This window comes from Thamnophis sirtalis, unplaced genomic scaffold (genome assembly GCF_051295495.1).
Source record: "Thamnophis sirtalis isolate CommonGarterSnake01/CBP01778 unplaced genomic scaffold, rThaSir2_p1.2 scaffold_13, whole genome shotgun sequence".
Taxonomy (NCBI): Eukaryota; Metazoa; Chordata; class Lepidosauria; order Squamata; family Natricidae; genus Thamnophis; species Thamnophis sirtalis.
Genome location: NW_028261393.1, coordinates 9,651,261 through 9,675,858, shown reverse-complemented (window position 1 = coordinate 9,675,858; position 24,598 = coordinate 9,651,261). Strand labels below are relative to the sequence as shown.

The 24,598-nt window shown below is 41.8% G+C and overlaps 1 protein-coding gene across 1 annotated transcript; it reads left to right on the top strand.

Annotated features, from left to right (window-relative positions):
• The first annotated feature begins 1,905 nt into the window (after positions 1-1,905).
• On the top strand, positions 1,906-24,550 carry LOC148043026 (B-cell receptor CD22-like). Its single transcript, XM_087727828.1, has 10 exons — positions 1,906-2,060; positions 3,751-4,164; positions 5,777-6,064; positions 6,779-7,051; positions 9,302-9,571; positions 15,041-15,454; positions 16,917-17,210; positions 20,853-21,128; positions 23,311-23,574; positions 24,272-24,550. Exons 1-10 carry the CDS (start codon positions 1,961-1,963, stop codon positions 24,283-24,285), a joined length of 2,607 nt encoding a protein of 868 aa, XP_087583954.1. The 5' UTR covers positions 1,906-1,960; the 3' UTR covers positions 24,286-24,550.
• The last annotated feature ends 48 nt before the right edge of the window (positions 24,551-24,598 follow it).

The following is a 24,598-nucleotide window of genomic DNA, read 5'->3' as shown; positions in this document are numbered from 1 at the left end:
ACCTCCAATGATGAAGCACCCACAACTTCTGGTGGCATGCTGTTCCACTGGTTAATTGTCGTCACTGTTAGGAAGTTTCTCTTTAATTCCAGGTTCCTTTTCTCCTCAGAATAGTTTCCATACGTTGTTTCTTGTCATGACGTCTGATGTTTTGGAAAATAAGTTGACACCTCCTCTTCTCTGTGGCAGCCCTTCAAGTATTGGAAGATTGCTATCATGTCTCTCCCTAGTCCTTCTTTTCTCTAGACTGGCCAAACCCAAGTGTCCTTCAAGTGTCCTTCATATGTTTTAGTCTCCAGGCCTTTTATCATCTTAGTTGCTCTTCTCTGCCCTTTTTCCAAAGTCTCAACATCTTCTTTTCTAATGTGATGACCAAACCTGGATTCCAGGTGTGGTTTTACTAAGGCTTTATAAAGTGGTACTAATACTTTCACTCTCTGAGGTGGAAAAGTGAGATTCTTGACATGGTCCTAGAAAGCCATGAAGAGAAGAATATATGTCAATAAAGTTCACTCCCCAGCTGTTCTTGCTAGGTATAATTACATATTGTGCAGTTATAGAGACTAATTTGATTTTGAACTTAACAATGGCAGCAAGATTGTTGGTGGCGCAGTACTGAAAGAAGGAAGAATTGCCTACTATTCAAGAATGGATATTAAAAGTAGTAAATTTAGCAGAGATGGCCAAAATCTCAGCATATTTGAAGGACCATTCAGACGAGAAATACAAGCTGGAATGGAGAAGATGGATTGACTACATTCAAAATAAATATCGGACTAAGAAATTTCAATTAGCTTATGAATGAACAAGGAATGTTACAATTTATCTAAAGTTAGCTTAATAAAAGGGGAGTTAAAGTACAAGAGGAGATAGGATGCTATAGTTAGTTAGCTTATCTTAGTGTATGATTGTTAAATGTTTATACCCTGTATTTTGCTCTGGGAGGTTGGGGGGAGGTAGGGTTGGAGGGGGGCAGGGTTGGGGTGGAGGGAGGGAAGGGGAAACATTTGTAAAATCTATTAAAAGTCTTTAATAAAAAAGAGAGAAGAATATATGTCCACCAAACTACTTCTGAATAGAGAGGGAAATCCATCCCTTTGAGGGCTAGCAATGAAGTGGAAATGATTCTAATTCTATGAGCTGTGAGGAGTAACATGATATTAAAGAAAGCCAGAGATGCTTTCCCACAACTAATATTTTACAGAAAACCTGCAAAATTCTTCCCATCAGCATTACCGAGTTGCTCGGTTTACAGCAGTCGTTGCAAATATTATTAATATATTGTATAGATCAGGACTAGTGGAAAACATTTGCTTGCTTAATGACTGTTTCTTGTGAAGCTTCCAACAGAATTGCTGCTTTAGCAGGCCACCCTTTGTTAATTGGCTTTCCCTTTTAGTCAGTGGTGGGTTTCAAAAATTGTTCGAACCTACTCTGTGGGTGTGGCCTCTTTTGTGGGAGTGGCTTGCCGCCCATGTGACCGGATGGGAGTGGCTTGCCGCCCATGTGACCGGATATGAAGATGCCCACGACACTTGTCGGAACCACCTTAAATTACCTCACACACAGCACTGGCAGGCATAAGAATAGGATGTAAACTTGTTTTTTAAAAGGCACCTTTGGTTTGCGTTAAAACAACTTCAACACACGCAATGTTCTGATTGCACCACAAACGCAGTAGTCATCCTTTCCTTTCACAGAGGCACTGAGTTTTATAAATAGGAGCATGATAGTGTAGAATAATCATATCCAAGGACCAGTGGTGGGTTTCAAAACATTTTGGAACATCTTCTGTAGGTGTGGCCTGCTTTCCGGGTCCACTGGTGGAACCTCTTCTAACCGGTTCGGTAGATTTGACGAACCGGTTCTACCGAATAGGTGCGAACTGGTAGGAACCCAACTCTGCTTTTAGTTAAACTGATGTGTTGGTCAAAATCACCTCTTAGTGTATTCCTCATGAATGATGAAGGCCATTGTCAACCAAATGCTTTTCTTTCCCCAGAATTGGGAATTACATGATCTGATGATGAGGCATTTCCTTTGGATGTTGTTCTTTCAAGGTAAGGAAGCAGGTTTGATTTGCCTCAATCAATATGGTTTAAAATACACCACAATCCATTGCCCTTTCGCTCTATGGCAAAACAGGGTCCAGAATTTAGGTTAATAAGGCTAGAGTTAAGATTAGAACAAATTACATGGAGTCAACTGGGTAGATGATATTTTTTTTGTTCATGTTTGCTCAGGATCTGAAGCAACCTGAACATCCTGAGACTGGGATACTTAAAGAACCACCTTGCTATTACACACTGGGATAGTAGTATTGTAACTTCAGAAATGAAGACAGAGGCTCGCATCTCTGATTCCATGGCTCCTGCATCTTTCCCTCACACAATATTCAACAAGTAGCTCCTGTTTTTGCCATGATCCATTGATCTCAGTATTCACAGACGGTGATAACGTGTCAGCCCCTTTCTGTAGACCACGCATACATCAGTTCTATATGAAGGCTGTAACTACATTTATTAATATAGTTTATTGTAACATATATTAATATAATATATTTAGTTGGCTATAATAACAGAATCTTGCAACTCTGATTCTGCATTCTCCTTCTACTCCTGCATCGATACTCATGTGAATCAGGACACTGTCTGTTGGTTTCCCTCCTTGTAGCTTTGGTAATACCACCACCATACCACTTAGATGATATACTGCTTCACAGTGCTTTACAGCCCTCTCTAAGCGGTTTGTTGAGTCAGCCTCAGGGGTGGGTTTCAAAAAATTTTCGAACCTACTCTGTGGGTGTGGCCTCCTTTGTGGGAGTGGCTTGCCGGCCATGTGACCTGGTGGGAGTTGCTTGCTGGCCATGCGTTCTCTCTCTCTCTCTCTCTCTCTCTCTCTCTCTCTCTCTCTCTCTTTCCTTCCTTTTGTCTCTCTGTCCCTTTTTTCTTTTTTTCTTTCATCTTTCTTTCTTTCTTTCTTTCTTTCTTTCTTTCTTTCTTTCTTTCTTTCTTTCTTTCTTTCTTTCTCTTTCTCTCTGTGTCTGTCTGTCTGTCTGTGTGTTTTTGCCTCCCTCCCTCCCTCCCTCCCTCCCTCCCTCTATATCTCTCTATGTGATTCTCTTGTGTGTCTGTCTGTTTGTCTGTCTGTCTGTCTGTCTGTATGTCTGTCTCTCTCTCTGTGTCTCTCTCTCCTCCAGTGGTGGGTTTCAAAAAATTTTGGAACCTCTTCTGTAGGTGTGGCCTGCTTTCCAGGTCCACTGGTAGAACCTCTTCTAACTGGTTCAGGAGATTTGACGAACCGGTTCTACCGAATAGATGCGAACTGGTAGGAACCCACCTCTGGCCAGCCTGTTGCCCCCAACAATCTGGGTGCTCATTTTAACCACTTTGGAAGGATGGAAGGCTGAGTCAACATTGAGCCTGGTGAGATTCGAACTGCCAAATTGCAAGCAGCCAGCAGCCAGCAGAACCAGCCTACAGTACTGCACTCTAACCACTGTGCTATTGTGGCTCCTAATAGATCCTTCCTTATTTCTGCCAAGGTCATCTTCCTTATTGTCTACATAGTGCTTGCATTCTGGAATGCTCTTCCCCTTGAACTTCATGAAGACCTCATGATGGATATTTCAGGCATTTTTGAACATTTGGATTTAATTGAGGCCTTTCCTGGGTGTATATAGTATATGTTGGTTTTCTGCGTCAATACCCAAAAGTTGACCATGATTTCTCCTGTGTTTCTCCAATGTAGGCTTTTGGTGTTATGAAAACCCACTGACGATCAATCCCAATTCCTTGGAGGCCTGGACAGGATCCTGTGTCTTATTCCCATGTCAGATTGAGGAAAGAATAAATTCTAGGAAAATTGTTGCCACCTCTGTGGTTTGGTATTTTCAGCCTGTTTTGAATATGACTGTATTTGACTATGTTGGCAGTGTCTTATACAATAATTCCAGATTCCCAAATGAGCACACATACCGACCAAGTCCCGATTTTCAGGGGCGAGTGAGGTTTGTTGGGGATTTAACAAATGGAGATTGCAGCTTGATGATTACTCGGCTCCAGAAAAAAGACAATGGCACATATGTGATAAAAGTGACTGCAACTGTGGAAAATCAACTTAATCCACAGATACTTCATACTTCAGCTACACTGAAAGTTTCTGGTAAGAACTTTGCAGAATGCTATTCATTTCTTCTCTGACCTGTATAGATATCGGTCCTTAATTTGAACATAACCTCCATCTTTTTGGGGGGTCAGTTAATGAACCCATAATCCCTTGCACAGTGGAGTACCAGCAACTGAATGGAGCTGAGGGTTTAGTGACTGGATGCCCTTCCTGTCACTAATGTGGAGTTCAAAGCAGATCAGGAGTGGGTTGCTGCCAGTGCTACTGCCAGTTTGCGACCTGCCTGCAACCTGAGTGTGCACCGTTCAATAGAAATTGTTCTGTGCACATGCGCAGTCATTAAAATCCAAAATGGCGGCAGCGAAGGATTGATTGATTGATTGATTGATTGATTTAATAACTTTATAGGCCGCCCAATCCCGAAGGACTCTGGGTGGCTTACAGAAAGAAAATATAAAAATAAAGAATTAAAAAACATAGAAGACAGATTAAAACCTCGTCATGCACCCAATCTAGTCGGGGCTGGACCTCAGTCATGAGGTAGGCGGTCTCAAGGAGCAGCGTAGGAACCGGTTTGGGGATGTGGCAGTGAATTCCACTACCGGTTCAGCCAAACTGGGCCGAACCAGCAGCAACCCCCTTCTGCAGCAGATATATTCTCATTGTGCCCAGAGAGGGAAATTATTTGCCTCTACCTAGGATTGAACACACAGCCTCCTGATTGTGATGTGAGATCTCCAACTCTAGGCCACTGTACCACTCTATATAATCTCCATCATCTTGAAGACTTATTTACAAGGTCTCCATTGAGGGTTTTCCATTCAGAAATGATGTTGAGTTGCTATCACCAAGCAGAGAAAGGTTATAGAAGGCTACTCAAAGAATAGAAATGCATCGGTCTACATCTCACTGTAGACTGGCAGGAAGATGTGATTTATGGAGAATCAAGTTGCTGATGTTCAAGGCATTTCTTGTTGTCTAGGAGCCCTTGAAGTTACAAAGCTGTTGTTAGTTGCGAAGTTGTGTCCGACCCATCGGAGCCCCATGGACAACATTCTATCAGGCCTTCCTGTCCTCTACCATCCTCTGGAGTACATTTAAGCTCATGCCTACTGCTTCAGTGATTCTATTCAGCCACCTCATTCTCTGCTGTCCCCTTCTTCTTTTTCCCCTCAATCGTTCCCAGCATTAGGCTCTTCTCCAATGAGTCCTTCCTTCTCATTAGGTGGCCAAAGTATTGGAGTCTCATCTTCAGGATTTGGCCTTCTAAAGAGCAGTCAGGGTTGATCTCCTCTAGGACTGACCGGTTTGGTTGCCTTGCAGTCCAAGGGACTCGCAGGAGTCTTCTCCAGCACTGTAGTTTAAAGGCCTCCATTCTTTGGCGCTCAGCTTTTCTTATGGTCCAACGTTCACAGCCATACATTACAACTGGGGAAACCATAGCCTTGACTGTGCACACTAAAATATCTAAAATATCTGGCTTTGAGTAGCACTGGCTTTCCAACCCTTTCAACCTGATTTCATTATCCTGTTGCATTAATGAACACACCATTTAGCATGTTGCGGTCCCATACTGTATCAGCATTCTTCTTTATCAGGCCAGAGTTTTTCTTCCTATTTTAAATCCCTTTTTATTTTCTGGATACAGAGTTGTTTCCAATTCCCAACTTGGAAATCTTGAAATGTCAAGAAAGATGGGCCCTGCAGGTGGCTTGTTCTGTGCCTATGCATTGCCCAGAAGAGTCAATAAGAATGAATTTCAAAGGCCTAGAGAAGTATTTGACTGCAGAAATTATGATGACGGACAATGGAATACTGCGGAAGATAGTCACCATTCAACCAATTGCGAGACCTCGGAGGAAAGCAATCACTTGCCAATTGAGCAACAAGGACATGTCACAGAAATCATCCATCACTCAGGAGCTAGACATGAAAAGTGAGTGTGAAGTTGAGAAGAATTGAGCAACCTTGGTAGTTTTTTCTGACAAGAGTAGACAATTCAAGTCACATCTCCCCAAGCTTGATTCCAGGTTATGAATATGGCTATGAAGATATATATATATATATATATATATATATATATATATATATATGTATGTATGTATGTATGTATGTATGTATGTATGTATGTATGTATGTATATGGACATTTGACATGATCTCTTTCAGGGTCATTAAAAAAAATACAGAATGACTTGTCAGAATTTGTTGCATAAATTCAAATCCAGAAGCACACACAGATAACTGATTCAGCCGGATTCACTAACTTAAGAATAGATGAATGAATGTACAATACCAACAGGTGGTTCTTCCAAGTAAACACAAGGCAGGAGAGTTACAGGCAAACACAAACAGTTAGCTTCATTTCAGCAGACAAACCCAGACAGACTTCTAGTTTACTTCACAGAGCAGTAGACTACTTAAGCTTCTGTTTCAATTCTCTGCACAGACCCAGATCTGTTTAAGCTCCCATTGGTTGACTTAGTTGCTATGTTTATTCATTGGCTGATCTTGTTCCCAGGTCTCTCCCAGTCATGAATATTTTGACATGACTGCATTTGGGGGAATATACATTATGTTCTGAAATATTATCACTATTTTGTTTTCTATACAAAATCACTCACTCTAACCTGTTGGCTTTCCCCCTCCAGATTGTCCCAATGATGTCCAGGTTTTTGTTGTGAACAATCTGCCCATAAAAGAAGGAGATAATGTCACTTTGAACTGCTCTGTGGGTAGCAGTAGCTCTAATACCATCTGGTTCAACTGGTGGATGAGTGATCTCCATGTAGCTAATTATAAATACAGCAGTTTACAGCTGTTGACCTTCCCTGCGAGGTTTGGACCAGTGGCATCTTACAAATGTGAAGCATGCAATATGTATGGCTGCACTTCATCTCCACTGCTCACTGCGGATATCTTCTGTGAGTATTGCCAATTAGTTAATTAGCGGAAAGCCCTGAAACATCAATGACTGGCAGAAACAGCATGTTCAGGAGATGAAGCCGCTAGAAGAGGAAGATTGTAGGTACCTCTCAATCGGTGTGAGTTAAGTGGCACCCAAGTGCAATGGGATTTTCCTTGACCTATTTAGATAGCAGAAAAATCACAACATATCATGGGTTAAATAATAAAGGTCTGTTGTCCTTACTGGAGTGTTGTGGCCCAGCAGTAGCTGTTGGAGCTGCCACCAGACTCCAATAGCGAGGAGCCCTATGAGTTGGCTCTGGAGGATGTGGAGGACCCTGGACAGGGTTCTGACTTGGAGCAGAGCGTAGAGAGGCTGGTTTGGCCACCAGGAGGCACCTGAGCCTTGGACCAGTGGGGAGGAGACAAGGGAGTGTGATCCGGACGTCAGCAGTGGGGAGGAGACAAGGGAGTTGTTCCTGAATGCTCGGCACTGGAGAGCTATTAGGCGTAAAGAACAGTTGCGCAGTTACAGGAGGTAATTGCACTCAGCTGGTGGTAATTAGGCTCCTCTCAAGACTATAAAAGGAATACTTGTGCACATGCCCCTTTTGCAGGAGTCAACGCGTTAACTAATGTTGGAGAACTGTAGTGTTAGCTTGGCAGGCTGGATTGCTGCCACGGCTTGTCTGTGCTGGTTTGCTGCCAAGGACCTGTCTGTCTGTTAATAAATTCCGTAAAGTATCTTTGGCTCGGCGTGCTTTGGTGTGGGATGAGGGGGGTCAGAACACTGGAGAGACTCACCTGGCACATGTACTCTCTGTGTGTGTATGTGTGCTTTTGAGTTATTGTTGGCTCCTGGTCTCTACCTGGGCTACTCCTTGCATTTTTCTTGACAAAATTTCAGAAGGGTTTTGCCATTACCTTTGTCCTAGGGCTAAGAGAGAGTAACTGGCCCAAACTGGCCCAAAGATGATTAGGGGATTGGAGGCTAAAACAGATAAAGAACAGTTGCTGGAACTCGGTATGTCTAGTCTGATGAAAAGAAGGACTAGGGGGGTGACATTAGAGCCGAGGTGGCGCAGTGGTTAAATGCAGCACTGCAGGCTACTTCAGCTGACTGCAGTTCTGCAGTTCGGCTGTTCAAATCTCACTGGCTCAGGGTTGACTCAGCCTTCCATCCTTCCGAGGTGGGTAAAATGAGGACCCGGATTGTTGTTGGGGGCAATATGCTGACTCTGTAAACCGCTTAGAGAGGGCTGAAAGACCTATGAAGCGGTATATAAGTCTAACTGCTATTGACATGAGAACAGTGTTCCAACATCTCAGGGGCTGCCACAAAGAAGAAGGAGTCAAGCTACCCTCCAAAGTACCTGGAGACAGGACAAGAAACAGTGGGTGGAAACCAGTAGTGGGATTTAGCCAGTTCGCACCTCTTCGGGAGAACCAGTTGTCTGTGCTGGTTTGCTGCCAAGGACCTGAGCAGTTTGATGAACCGGTGAAATCATTAGGGCAGAGAACCAGTTGTTAAATTATTTGAATCCCACCACTGGAAACTAATCAAGGAGAGAAGCAACTTAGAACTAAGGAGAAATTTCCCAACAGAACAATTAATCAGTGGAACAACTTGCCTCCAGAAGTTTTGAATACTCCAACAATGGGCGTTTTAAAGAAGAGATTGGATAATCACTTGTCTGAAGTGCTGTAGAGTTCCTTGCCTAAGCAGGGGGTTGGACTAGGAGACCCCCAAGGCCCTTCCAACTCTGTTATTCTGTTAAGGTCACCAAACTGGCTTCCTGCCTAAGGCAGAATTCATGGTCTTCTGCTGTTTAGCCCAGTGCCTTAATCACAATACCAAACTGGCTCTCCCCTGCCACATATTTCAACCACAGTCCTAGTCTTCTTAGAACTTCACCATCTTATTGCTACCTACAGAGAATTTGCACAGTCCTAAGTGGAACCAGCTTATCTACAGTTATAGCCAGTACTATGCTGGTTGATGTTAAACAACCAGTTCCATATTCTCCATTGCTACCACTGCACCATGTTGCCAGCCACTACATAGCTGATCAGTGTATTAGGTGTCCTGGCTCAGTTCTGTTCTCATCTGACTTGCAAAATTCAGAAAATTTAACAATTAGTTTTACAAGCCAGTATGAGTCAGGTCTAACCCATCCTTGGTTCCAATGCATGAAACTGAAGTGAAAGCCAATGGTTTTGCAACTGGTGATGCTAATCTTATGGCTTTGGTTTTTATCTTGTTGCAGTTGCTCCCAGGAAAATCAGAATTCAGAAAGATCCAAGAGGCCAGATTGATGAAGGCATGAATGTTGTGTTGCATTGCGATGTGGGTGAAGCAAATCCCACAAATCTCTCTTATACGTGGTATAAAGATGGGGAAATGATTTTATGGAATTCTCCCCATGCACACTTGAACCTTACAAACATAGATCCAGCACAATCTGGCAAATACTGGTGTGAAGCCAGTAATAGTATGGGCAAGGCACCTTCTCCATCAATCACACTTCACATTATCTGTGAGTAAAAGCATGAGATGCCAATGGATTTATGATAAGGCCTGTTTACTGTTACTAACCACTGGTGATCAGTGTTTGGGTAGCTTTAGGTTGTTGTTATTAGTTGCGAAGTCATGTCCAACCCATTCCTCCAGGCCTTCCTGATCTCTACCATCCCCCGGACGCCATTTAAGCTCACGCCGACTACTTTGGTGACTCCATCCAGCCACCTCATTCTCTTGTCATCCCCTTCTTCTTTTGCCCTCCATCGTTCCAAGCATTAGGCTCTTCTCCAATGAGTCCTTCCTTCTCATTAGGTGGCCAAAGTATTTGAGTTTCATCTTCAGGAGCTGGCCTTCTAAAGAGGATTGATCTTCTCTAGGACTGACCAGTCCAAGGGAGTCACAGGAGTCTTCTCCAGCACTATAGTTCAAAGGCCTCCATTCTTTGACGCTCAGCCTTTCTTACGGTCCAGCTTTCATAGCCATCCATTGCAACTGGGAAAACCATAGCCTTGGCTATACGCACTTTTGTTGGCAGGGTGATGTCTCTGTTTTTTTTAGTATGCTGTCTAGAATTGCCATGGCTTTCCTCCCCAGGAGCAAGCCTCTTTTAATTTCTTGGTTGCCATCCCCATTTGTGGTGATCTTGGAGCCCAGGAAAGTAAAATCTGTCACTACCTCCATTTCTTCCCCATCTATTTGTCATGAATTGAGAAGGGTGGATGCCATTATCTTAGCAGAACACATATAGGAGTTGGAGGTTAAGTTTCCCTTTCTTGGCCACTAGGATGAGACTCAAAACTGGTTCCACCACAAATCCGCGAAGCCCTTATCTGCGGAGACATAAGTGCGAAGACTAATTCGCGCCGTTCTAAGCGCTAAGGAAAAACGCGACCCTACCACGATGACATAATCGCGGAGGGCAAAATCACGCATTCCCAAGCACTCAGTACCCTAAACCTAACGCTAACCCTAACCCTAACCCTAACCCTAACCCTAACCCTAACCCTAACCCTAACCCTAACAGTAGATATAGTTCATACCTTTTTTTAATGAAATTTATCAGTACTTTTGATCAGTGACGTCATCAAAGTAAACAAACCCACGTGCTGATTACGTCACCAGATCATGCCCCCTAAGCGGAAGTGACGTGCACAGCCCCCACCCTCCGGATGTGACGTGGATACCCCTCCTCCCCGGCTGGGGTGTGCATAATTGACCCACGTGGTGCAAGATTTCACAAGATCATAACCCTAGCTGAATATTTGTAATGGCCTAAGCAGCCCTAGCTGGATATGTGTAATGCCCTAACCCCATAATGATGAGTAGCCCTAACAGATAAGTTGTTGTGCAATATCCTAACCCTATGTTTCAGATAGGGTTGAAACTTACCCCATCAAGAAAGATGCCAAGACTCTGTGTACATGATTAGTTTAACCCTAGATTCATTCTCTCTGTGTACATGATTAGTTTAACCCTAAATTAATTCTATGGACATTTGAAACTTATCCCATCAAGAAAGATGCCAAGACTCTGTGTACATGATTAGTTTACCCCTAGATTAATTCTATGGACATTCAAGGGTGGGGGGGAGTGGGGTTGTGAAATAAAAAAAATTGTTTTTTATTTGTAATCAATCTCCTAAGGGCTGCATTTAAACCCACTTTTTTCCCTAGAAGGAATTTATTTCTAAGCAATGTTGGTTTTAATTTTTGTTGAGACATGGGGGTCTGCATTTAACCATTTTCTCTAAAAGGTATGGGCTGCATTTAAGCCCACTTTTTATCCTAGAAAGAATTTATTTCTAGGCAATGTTGGTTTTAATTTTTGTTGGGACATGGGTCTGCATTTAACCATTTTTTCTCTAAAAGGTATTTACTTCTAGGTAGGTTGAAGCCCGCCAACAGGAAAAGACAAGGAATATTAACAGGAATTAAAATGTTCACAATAGGCAACCCCGCCAGGTTGCATGCAGTGGATAAGCCTGTTCATTCATGCCAGGGATAAGCCCTGACAGGCCTTACTCGCCCACCCCACCCCACTCCTCTGTGATTCCAAGCATGCGTAAGAGACATGTGTGGGGCAGGCCCAGACACGTCTTACCTGACCCCACCCCACCCCTCCCCTGTTATTCCGCGCATGCGCGAGGCGCACTTGTCATTAGAAGAGCTGGTTAGTTTGCCTTAATTTCAGCAGTCTCTTGAAGATGGCAACCTCTGATTCCAAAGATGTTTTTAAAACAACAGCAAAAGCCAGCATCGAATGCTCTGAAGAGGATCATATGCCAGAATGCAACAAACCCTATATGGCAACTTCAGAAGGGGATTTGTTTGATATAAATTTGATCCCCAAACCTCCCAAGCATGGGCGTAGAATAAGAAAAAGACCTGTCTTCATTGAAGAGAATATAAAATTTTGTTATTGTAGATTCTGCAAAATATCAAATGGTGAGTTGATATAAAAATTAAGAAAACAGTATTTTGATTAGTTGAAACACCCACCCCCCACCCCCCAATCTAATTCTACCTTATTTCCTGTTTTAGAAGCGGTGGAGCCTCAAAATGTCAGCATGCCGCAAGTTCTGAAAGCGTGTGTTATTAAAATAATACATCATTGTTTAATGGGATGTTTAAAATCAGAAGATAATGTGGATGGAAACAATGAAACAGAACTTATTAACAGCTTATGTATCCGGCTTTCTATGCCACATGTTCTCTGGGTCATCATCAGTATTACTGACAAAATGGATAAATTATATTTCACCCGGGATACATTTGACGATCTCAAGACATTCATACAGTGTATAAAGAATAGCCATGAACCTCTGTCATTAATGTCAAAGACTGAAGCTGAATTACCATTGGCTCTGAAGAGGATCATATGCCAGAATGTAACAGAAATTAATTACAATAAACTGTTAAAGCTGGAGCAATTTGAACTGCTAAGAAGACCCCTGTTCAGAATGGAATCTACCATTTTATTTCTAAGTGCTTCAAAATTAGGCTGTTAATAAGTTCTGTTTCATTGTTTCCATCCACATTATCTTCTGATTTTAAACATCCCATTAAACAATGATGTATTATTTTAATAACACACGCTTTCAGAACTTGCGGCATGCTGACATTTTGAGGCTCCACCGCTTCTAAAACAGGAAATAAGGTAGAATTAGATTGGGGGGTGGGGGGGGTGTTTCAACTAATCAAAATACTGTTTTCTTAATTTTTATATCAACTCACCATTTGATATTTTGCAGAATCTACAATAACAAAATTTTATATTCTCTTCAATGAAGACAGGTCTTTTTCTTATTCTACGCCCATGCTTGGGAGGGTTGGGGATCAAATTTATATCAAACAAATCCCCTTCTGAAGTTGCCATATAGGGTTTGTTGCATTCTGGCATATGATCCTCTTCAGAGCATTCGATGCTGGCTTTTGCTGTTGTTTTAAAAACATCTTTGGAATCAGAGGTTGCCATCTTTAAGAGACTGCTGAAATTAAGGCAAACTAACCAGCTCTTCTAATGACAAGTGCGCCTCACGCATGCGCGGAATAACAGGGGAGGGGTGGGGTGGGGTCAGGTAAGACGTGTCTGGGCCTGCCCCACACATGTCTCTTACGCATGCTTGGAATCACAGAGGAGTGGGGTGGGGTGGGCGAGTAAGGCCTGTCAGGGCTTATCCCTGGCATGAATGAACAGGCTTATCCACTGCATGCAACCTGGCGGGGTTGCCTATTGTGTACATTTTAATTCCTGTTAATATTCCTTGTCTTTTCCTGTTGGCGGGCTTCAACCTACCTAGAAGTAAATACCTTTTAGAGAAAAAATGGTTAAATGCAGACCCATGTCCCAACAAAAATTAAAACCAACATTGCCTAGAAATAAATTCTTTCTAGGATAAAAAGTGGGCTTAAATGCAGCCCATACCTTTTAGAGAAAATGGTTAAATGCAGACCCCCATGTCTCAACAAAAATTAAAACCAACATTGCTTAGAAATAAATTCCTTCTAGGGAAAAAAGTGGGTTTAAATGCAGCCCTTAGGAGATTGATTACAAATAAAAAACATTTTTTTTATTTCACAACCCCACTCCCCCCCACCCTTGAATGTCCATAGAATTAATCTAGGGGTAAACTAATCATGTACACAGAGTCTTGGCATCTTTCTTGATGGGATAAGTTTCAAATGTCCATAGAATTAATTTAGGGTTAAACTAATCATGTACACAGAGAGAATGAATCTAGGGTTAAACTAATCATGTACACAGAGTCTTGGCATCTTTCTTGATGGGGTAAGTTTCAACCCTACCTGAAACATAGGGTTAGGATATTGCACAACAACTTATCTGTTAGGGCTACTCATCATTATGGGGTTAGGGCATTACACATATCCAGCTAGGGCTGCTTAGGCCATTACAAATATTCAGCTAGGGTTATGATCTTGTGAAATCTTGCACCACGTGGGTCAATTATGCACACCCCAGCCGGGGAGGAGGGGTATCCACGTCACATCCGGAGGGTGGGGGCTGTGCACGTCACTTCCGCTTAGGGGGCATGATCTGGTGACGTAATCAGCACATGGGTTTGTTTACTTTGATGATGTCACTGATCAAAAGTACTGATAATTTTCATTAAAAAAAGGTATGAACTATATCTACTCCTAACCGTAAACCTAACGCTAAACCTAACGCTAAACCTAACCCTAACCCTAAACCTAACCCTAAACCTAACCCTAAACCTAACCCTAAACCTAACCCTAAACCTAACCCTAAACCTAACCCTAAACCTAACCCTAAAACAAACCCCTAAACCTAATCCTAACCCTTACCTTAATTGAAGTCGGCTTTCTGCCGCGGCGCCGTTTTAAAGCGCCCTTCTGTTGCCGCGCTGTTGTCGCGGTGGTGATGAAGTGCGGTGATGACGTCGCGGCTTTAGCGCCACGATTTTATCACCACGATTTTGACTAGCGTGGTTTTGTCGTGCCACGCTCAAAACTTGATTAAAAATGGGCAGCTGATGAATGGAAGCCACATTTATCACAAATAAAATGCTTGTATTTTCAGGTATGTACATGTCATGATTTGAAAAACCTTTTCAGTTTATGATTTTCAGAGAAAGCCATACAAAGAGGGGTTTCAAAACCAGTGTATTGTAGTACTCCCTACTGTGAGAAGATACTAACACTGCCTCTATCATAAACAATAAGCCCAAAACACCATTAGACTGTGTCTGGCATGAGAAATATGTGTCTTCCAGATTTGGGCAACATTAATTATACCATGAAGTTGTTTCTGATTCCTAGCTACTACACAGATATTCTCTATGAGATGTTTCAACTAACATCTTAGTATCTTCTGGTCCAAGATACTAAAAATGTCATTAAAAAAAAAATAGGGCACAGCATGTTTTCAAAAGTTGCCTATCCTTAATGTGCAACATTTAGATGGGCTACATAAATATTTGTAAATCATAATGGTTTGTCTATTGCAGGTTTCCATTGTGATGAAAATCCAATAAGCATAGTCCCTGTAGTTTTGTCTGGTTGGGAAAAATCCTGCGTGGTGATTCCGTGCCATATTAACCAGATGCTCAGTTCTGGAACAGTCAATGTCACAGGCGTAGTGTGGGATTTTAAGCCTTTTGGAAAGCATTTCTGGAGCGACGCGGAAACTATCCTGTTGTATAACAGTTCTCAAACCTCTGGAACCATCACAACTGTATCTGAGGATGCTTTACCAAGCCGGACATGGTTCATTGGGAATTTAACAAATAGAGATTGCAGTTTGTTGATCAGCCCAGTGCGAACACTTGACAGTGGCCTATATAAAGTAAAGGTGACTCTTTCCGTTGACAAATACCCATGGCAATTCAAGCGGTCCCTTAGTATTTCACTGAATATTAGAGGTAAGAAATGTTCAGTCTGAGTCTCACCTGACAGAAAGCTCTGTTTTTTATGTCCATGTATTCCCCACCCCTCCAAAGAAGCATCTCTGATAATTGGTACAAGTTAATGCAAAGTTAAAGCCAGATGACGTGTTCTCACTACTTTTTTTTATACATCTTGGTTCCCATCAGGTTTTCTATCTCTTGCTGGCTTAAAAAAAAACCCCTCACCTCTCTTTTGTCTACATTTTGGATCATCTTCAAAGCTTCAGGTCACAGGAAGGTTAACAGAAACAGATTTCAATTCATCACAGAATCGTAGGGTGTTCATCCCAAAGCGCTTAGCTGAATGTCTGTGCAGATTCTCAGTCATCCAGGTTGTCCCAAAGGTGCTTTTTCAAGAGGCAACTGGACTTTCTGGTTATTCTTTGAAGATGTTTCACTTTTCACCCAAGCATCATCATCATCATCTTCTTCTTCTTCCTCCTCTTCCTCTTCTTCTTCTTCTTTTTCTTCTTCATCTTCTCCTCCTGCTCCTTCTCTTCTTCTTCTTCTTCTTCTTCTTCTTCTTCTTCTTCTTCTTCTTCTTCTTCTTCATCTTCATCTTCATCTTCTCCTCCTGCTCCTGCTCCTGCTCCTGCTCCTGCTCCTTCTCTTCTTCTTCTTCTTCTTCTTCTTCTTCTTCTTCTTCTTCTTCTTCTTCTTCTTCTTCTTCTTCTTCTTCTTCCTCCTCTTCCTCTTCCTCTTCCTCTTCCTCTTCTTCTTCTTCTTCTTCTTCTTCTTCTCCTCCTCCTCCTCCTGCTCCTCGTCCTCCTCCTCCTCCTCCTCCTCCTCCTCTTCTTCTTCTTCTTCTTCTTCTTCTTCTTCTTCTTCTTCTTCTTCTTCTTCTTCTTCTTCTCCTTCTCCTTCTCCTTCTCCTTCTCCTTCTCCTTCTCCTTCTCCTCCTCCTCCTCCTCCTTCTCCTTCCTCCTCCTCCTCCTCCTCCTTCTCCTCCTCCTCCTCCTCATCCCCCCCCCAGCAAATGGTGAAAACCCAGGTTGTTTTGTTCATTTATAAGTCAACGTAATGGGCAAACCCAGAAAAAGAATTAATTCACTAACCATGTGGTGAATAAAATAAACAGCTTGGTTTGGTAACCACATGTAAATTGATTGTTAAATTCATTTGTTTTCTGGGTTTGAACAATCTATTTTGTACTGATTTTGCTAGGCTTATAGACTGCTCCAGTTATCAACAGCTGTGTGAAATATATATCCTAACACCCATAAATTGGTTTAAAAACAGGGTTATAAAAAGAAAACAAATCAGTAATACTATACAAACTACATATAACCCCAGGGACAATAATTAAGATAACTAACAATTAAAAGAGAGAACAAGATCATGGCGTCCTCCTTTATATTCTCTTCTTATGGTTCTAATTTCAGCATCTTTTGTGCTTAGTCTAAAAGTGGGCTATTGATTTTTGCTTTCTCATTTGCAGAGTCACCCCCACAGCCCATTCTGGAAATTTTTCCTGTGAACACCCAGGAGAAGAAGATAACCGAAGTGGTATGTTCGGTACCTTACCATTGCCCTCACAAGCTGGTAAACTTGACTTTGAATGGTTTAGAAGAGGAACGTTTTCTGCAACAAAAAAGGAAGGTTAAAAGAGATTTGATTCTGACTTCCCTGAGCTTTGAACCAACGTGGGAGGACGATGGGAAAATGCTGAGCTGTTTGTTCAAGTCAGGGGCAGAAGTGTTATCTCAGAAAACTGTGAAGTTGGACGTGAAATGTAAGTGTGCAGCGGAGAAGGAAATTGCCCTTTTGAATGATGGTGCAATCAGGACAGAATTTGGGGCTAGAAGCTTAGGAATCCACCTAGCAAATGAACAGAAGGCCTCCAAGCATAGCATGGTTAGTTCTGAAACTACTGTAGTCATATTGGGTGTGAAGAGGGGCCAACCAATAAAAACCATAGTTTTGAACTATGTAACTGACTGATTTGGGGGACTGAGAAAGTTCTACTCAAAATGAGTTAAATTCAGTGGTGAGATTCAAATAATTTAACAACCGGTTCTCTTCCCTAATGATTGCTTCCAACAACCAGTTCACCAAACTGCTCAGAAACCTAACAACTGGTTCTCCCGAAGTGGTGCAAACTGGCTGAATCCCACCACTGGTTATATTCCATGGTTTTAAAAAACTTAGGAAAGTAGTAAGTCTCTTTTACGTTGAGTTGACTGCAGTTGACTTAATGGATAAATCCACACAATTTTCTAATCAGCACTATTAAAATAGTTGGTTAATTTTGTGTTATCTAGTACAGGGTTTGTTTTGAGTTCTTGGTCTAGTACACAATCCTGATATTTCAAGATGAGCTCCCATCAAACTTCTAAACAGGCCTAGTTTCCCAAGATCTACTAAGGCCAGTAAGTATTACTTTCTGCTAGGACTTCAATTAGGTTACATGAAAGCTGAAAGCTATGAAGCTCCAGGAATGAATCTTGGGAAGCTCAATGGTATTGATATCTCTGTATATATGCATATGTATATGTGTATATGTGTATATGTGTACATGTGTACATGTGTACATGTGTACATGTGTACATGTGTACATGTGTACATGTGTACATGTGTACATGTGTACATATGTACATATGCATAAAGATATCTATATCTATATCTATATCTATATCTATATCTATATCTATATCTATATCTATATCTATATCTATATCTATATCTATATCTATATCTAGATCTAGATCTAGATCTAGATCTAGATCTAGATCTAGATCTAGATCTAGATCTAGATCTAGATCTAGATCTATCTATATCTATATCTATATCTATCTATCTATCTATCTATCTATATCTATCTATCTATCTATCTATCTATCTATCTATCTATCTATCTATCTATCTATCTATCTATCTATCTATCTATCTATTTAAAGTCACAACCCCTGGTATGCCCAAATATGGGAGGAAGGTCACACTTCCACTCTCTGTCTTCGGCTCGTCACAAGAGACCATCCAGACAGAAACCCAATATTTTTTTACTGTTGCCTTTTTGTAAATATATATAACATATAACATATATATGTTATATTTGTGCTGATAAATAAATAAAGGGAGACTAGTATAGATCTATTTCAAGCTATTTAGCTCTCATTAGCTAGCCATACCCTTGCTGGGAATCGAACCTGTAGATCTATACTAGTCTCCCTTTTATTTATTTATCAGCACAAATATAACAAATGTAACAAAAAGGCAACAGTAAAAAATATTGGGTTTCTGTCTGGATGGTCTCTTGTGACGAGCCGAAGGACAGAGAATGGAAGTGTGATCTTCCTCCCATATTTGGGCATACCAGGGGTTGTGACTTTAAATATATACCTTTCACCCTGGCCTCGCTGATAAGGAGTCGAGCACTGTAGCTCAACGGTTAACACATCTGCCTTAGAGGCAATAGAGCACAGGTTCGATTCCCAGTAAGGGTGTGGCTAGCTGATGAGAGCTAAATAGCTTGAAATAGATCTATACTAGTCTCCCTTTATTTATTTATCAGCATAAATATAACAAATGTAACAAAAAAGGCAACAGTAAAAAATATTGGGTTTCTGTCTGGATGGTCTCTTGTGACGAGCCGAAGACAGAGAGTGGAAGTGTGACCTTCCTCCCATATTTGGGCATACCAGGGGTTGTGACTTTAAATATATACCTTTCACCCTGGCCTCGCTGATAAGGAGTCGAGCCCTGTAGCTCAATGGTTAACACATCTGCCTTAGAGGCAATAGAGCACAGGTTCGATTCCCAGTAAGGGTGTGGCTAGCTGATGAGAGCTAAATAGCTTGCAATAGATCTATACTAGTCTCCCTTTATTTATTTATCAGCATAAATATAACAAATGTAACAAAAAAGGCAACAGTAAAAAATATTGGGTTTCTGTCTGGATGGTCTCTTGTGACGAGCCGAAGACAGAGAGTGGAAGTGTGACCTTCCTCCCATATTTGGGCATACCAGGGGTTGTGACTTTAAATATATACCTTTCACCCTGGCCTCGCTGATAAGGAGTCGAGCCCTGTAGCTCAATGGTTAACACATCTGCCTTAGAGGCAATAGAGCACAGGTTCGATTCCCAGTAAGGGTGTGGCTAGCTGATGAGAGCTAAATAGCTTGCAATAGATCTATACTAGTCTCCCTTTATTTATTTATCAGCATAAATATAATATAATATAATATAATAATATATATATATATATATATATATATATATATATATATATATATATATATATATATATATATATATATATATATATATATATATATACACACATAAATATATATATATATACACATAAATATATATTTATGTATCTATCTATCTATCTATCTATCTATCTATCTATCTATCTATCTATCTATCTATCTATCTATCTATCTATCTATCTATCTATCTATCTATCTATAAAAGAGTCCATGCTATGCTAGATATTCTGTTGCAATTTATTTCCTTACAAAAAAGGGAACTAGCATAGAAAGTGAGATGCTTTAAATACACAATTCAAACATAGTTCTCTTTTTCTGTAATCTCAACATACCGTAGTTCTCTTTTCCCATACATAATTTCATATGTGTGCTTTGCACTTGGCCATCCCTTTGATGGATGTAGAGCATAGAAGCTACAGCGAAGAAGGTAATGTGGATTAAAAGGCGAAATTAGATCAAAGTATCTCAATCTTTGTTGCTCAAAGAGAAGAGCAACAAAGATGATTAGGGGACTGGAGGCTAAGACATATGAGGAATGGTTGCAGGAACTGGGTATGCCCAGTTTAAGAAAAAGAAGGACTAGGGGAGACATGATAGCAGTGTTCCAATATCTCAGGGTCTTCCACAAAGAAGAGGAAGTCAAGCTATTCTCCAAAGCATATGAGTGCAGGACAAGAAGCAATGGGTGGAAACTAATCAAGGAGATAAGCAACTTAGAACTGAGGAGAAATTTCCTGACAGTTAGAACAATTAATCAGTGGAACAACTTGCCTCCAGAAATTGTGAATGCCCTAACACTGGAAGTCTTTAAGAAGATGTTGGATAACACTTTGTCTGAGGTGGTGAAGGGTTTCCTGCCTAAGCAGGGGGTTGGACTAGAAGACCTCCAAGGTCCCTTTTCCAACTCTGTTATTCTATTCTAATCTCAGCAACTCAGCTGATCTTCAACTCCAACAAACCTGTTGTGAAATTCTGGGAGTTAAGATCCCAGATATTTTAACAATGTGGATTTAATCAGGGGATTGATTATCAACTGCTTTATTTTCACCAGGCAATGTGAATGGTTCTATACATAAACATTCCTTAATATTATCATATGCTCATAATATACTCATGTTTATTTCCTCTGCTGAGAAATGTATTGATTTGATTTTTTCAGATGCTCCCAAGGATGTCCAGCTTGATATTTTAAATGATCTTCCCATTAAGGAAGGAGATACCATCATGATGAATTGCTCTTTTGGCCGTAGTAAGCCAAATGATAATTGGTTCAACTGGTTTAAGTCAGATCCCTCTACCATTGAATACAAATACAGTGGTCCAAATTTAATGACCTACTCTGCAACATCTGGACCTTACAACACGTCTTATGAATGTGAAGTATGCAACAGGGCTGGCTGCACTGCATCTCCAGTAGTCACCTTGGAGGTCTTCTGTGAGTAACTCTAATGAATTTACAGCTTTGAAAATTTGAGTCATCCAAGGAAGGAAATACAAAATGCTCCCCAGAAGACATGGGGTTTTGCAGGGAGGAGAGCTAAACCAGTTAGAGCAGAGGTCTTCAAACTTGGCAACTTTAAGACTTGTGGACTTCAACTCCCAGAATTCTCCAGCCAGCCAGCTGGCTGGAGAATTCTGGGAGTTGAAGTCCACAAGTTTCAAAGTTGCCAAGTGTGAAGACCCTTGAGTTAGAGAATGCATACTTAAGGTCAGGAGATGTGACAGAGCCATGCTCTGTCAGGGTAGACCACATTTTTAGCCTGACCTAACGGGTCAAGTGAGTGGGACACAGTGGCTCAGTGGCTAAGATGCTTAGCTTGTCGATCAGAAAAGTCAGCAATTCGAATCTCTAGCGTCATGTAATGGAGTGAGCTCCTATTACTTGTCCCAGCTTCTGCCAACCTAGCAGTTCGAAAGCATGTAAAAATGCAAGTAGAAAAATAGGAACCACCTTGGTGGGAAGGTAACAGCATTCTGGGCACCTTCGGTGTTTAGTCATACCAGCCACATGACCATGGAGACTTTTTCGGACAGCACTGGCTCTTTGGCTTTGAAATGGAGCTGAGCACCACCACCTAGAGTTGGGAACAACTAAGGCATCTGAGTGAGGAAAACCTTTATCTTACCTAAATCAGGGGTCTTCAAACTATGGACATGCAATCAATGTTTGTGTTGCTGCAGAGAGTCTCCCCCTTTGGGGTCTTTTTGTGCTGGTCAGAGGGGGCAGAAATTCTGACATGGGGTCTGCTTCAGCCTCCTGGTGCGGGGCTTTGGGTGAAGGCTTGGAGGGAAGCACCGCTGGTGGCAAAGAGCTGGAGGCCCTTATTCCAGTGGGACTGCATCATGGCCTGGAACTAGCTGACCATCTCAGCCATTGAGCCTCCAGGTGCTGGTACCTGGCCTTGCACTCCCACAGGTCTTCCATCTGCTTGGAAAGCCTATGCTCGTAGTCCTCAGTGAAGTGCTTCTGCTGAGTCTCCTTCTCGGTCAGATCCAATTTGAACTGAGCCAGCTGTTTTGCCAACTCTTTCTCACGGTGGCTGCTTAGCTCCAACAAGTGATTCCTTTTGGGGTCCTAAGGAGCGCAGACGGTCAGGCCAGAAGTGGCTGCAAGGGGAGGGGTGAGTAGAGGCAGGGGAGGTGCTCCTTGATGTGAGTGACATCAAGTTGGCCACACCCACCAAGTCACATGACCATCTAGCCACATCCACCCAGCTGGTCATTAGGCAGATCATATTAGTGGTCCATGGGATTTAAAATTATGAATTTAGTGGTCCCTGAGGTCTGAAAGGTTGGTGACCCCTGCTCTATAGCAGTGTTTTCAAACGACAGTTGTGTGAAATTGAATTCTGGGAGTTGAGGTCCATAACTTCTAAGTGGACATGGTTGAGAACTAGTGATCTGTGGGGATTCCTTCCTATGAAAATGGCCTTCTATGGAACAGAAGGGACGACACCCCCACCCCATCACTCTCATGGATTTTCCAGAGTCTCTTTTAAGGATCATTGAGGTAAGATGTAATTTTACTGTATTATATTATAACAATTTGAATTCCTAAGAATCGTGGTGGCGCAGTGGTTAGAATGCAGTACTGCAGCCTAACTCAACTGCTCACTCCAAGAGTTCAATCCTGACAAGGCTCAAGGTTGACTCAGCCTTCCATCATTCTGAAGTCAGTAAAACGAGGACCCAGATTGCTGGGGGCAAGAGGCTGACTCTGTAAACCACTTCGAGAGCCCTGTGAAGCGGTATATAAGTCTAAGTGCTATTGCTATTGCTATTTCACCATACCTTTCCTTGGCCCTGGTGGTGCAGTGATTATAATGCAGTACTGCAGGCTGACTCTGCTCAATGCAAGCAGTTCGATTCTCAAGGTTGACTCAGCCTTCCATCCTTCTGAGGTCAGTAAAATGAGGACCCAGATTGTTGGGGGCAAGAGGCTGACTCTGTAAACTACTGTAGAGAAGGCTGTATTGCTATTTGTACCATCGGACTTTTCTGCAGTAGTACGTACATGGGTTATAAGGTGGCATCATTTTCCAGTGCTCAGTCCCAGGTGTGAAACGCAAGGAGCAGGTCATCTCCACGTGAATCTTTTCCTTTGTTCTGCCTTCTAGCTGCTCCCAAGGAGGTGAAAATTCTGCAAAAGCCAGAAGGGCACCTCCACGAATTTGCCTCGGTGAATCTGAAATGTGAAGTAGAAATAGCAAAGCCCATGGACCTGACTTTCAAATGGTATAAAAATGAAGAACTGCTGGATTTTACAACCCATATCCTGAAAATCTCACAAATAAATCCCAGCCATTCAGGCACCTATCACTGTGAAGCTGAAAACAGGGTGGGCAGATCCCGCTCCCCACCTATTACACTGCATGTACTTGGTGAGTAAATTCATACATCTAACATCATGCTATACTTGAGACATCTTCAGTCATTAATCCAACCCGTCTCTATTTTAATACATACTTTTTGTATATTTCTTCTGGAAAAAGTGAACAATTGTAATGGATTTGCATGCATTTCCTCTTAAAATAGGCAATTTCCTCTTAATTTCCCCCTAAAATACCCATTCTCCTCATAATCTAGACACTTTTCTGGAGTTGCCCTGAAAAATGCCTCAAGGTATAAATGCCATTTTAGGGTACCACTCAGTGGTGGAATTCAATTTTTTTTTACTATCAGTTATGTGGGTGTGGCTTGGTGGGCGTGGCAGGGGAAGGATACTGTAAAATCTCCATTCCCTCTCGATCAGCTAGGACTCGGGAGGCAAAGAATAAATGGTGCGGGCGGGGCCAGCCAGAGGTGGTATTTACCGGTTCTCTGAACTCCTCAAAATTTCCGCTACTGGTTCTCTAGAACTGGTTAGAACCTGCTGAATACCACCTCTGGTACCACTGATATGGTGTTCCTTGGGGTAGCTAGCTACCAAGCCTTATTTAGCTGTTGCCTTTTTCAAATGCCTCTCTTCAATGCCCGATCTTGTAGTAGTAACTGATAACCTGTTGCTCTTTGAGGTTGTAAAATCTAACTGGCACTGTCTTAATGGCTCACAAGATGGTGTTTACTTCTTTCTTGAAGCTTCAAAGCATTAACCTTTGAGGAACAGAAGAAGGGATAAAGACTCTGACAGGGAGGATGAATGGGCCCCGTTGGAACACCTGGAAGAAGAGAAATGGAGAAGAGAGGGAAAGAAAGAGAAGTCATACTATTTTCTTGTCAATTTGGATTTATTTTGCTTTACTTTCTGTGTCCATTTTAACTGTTACTTGAACATGTTTTTAAAGAAATAAGGGTATAATTTTTTTAAAATAAAAAAGGACATTCTTAGAATCAGCATTGGTGTCCTCCTTATATTGCTTATAAGAGCCAAGGTGGCGCAGTGGTTAAATGCAGCACTGCAGGCTA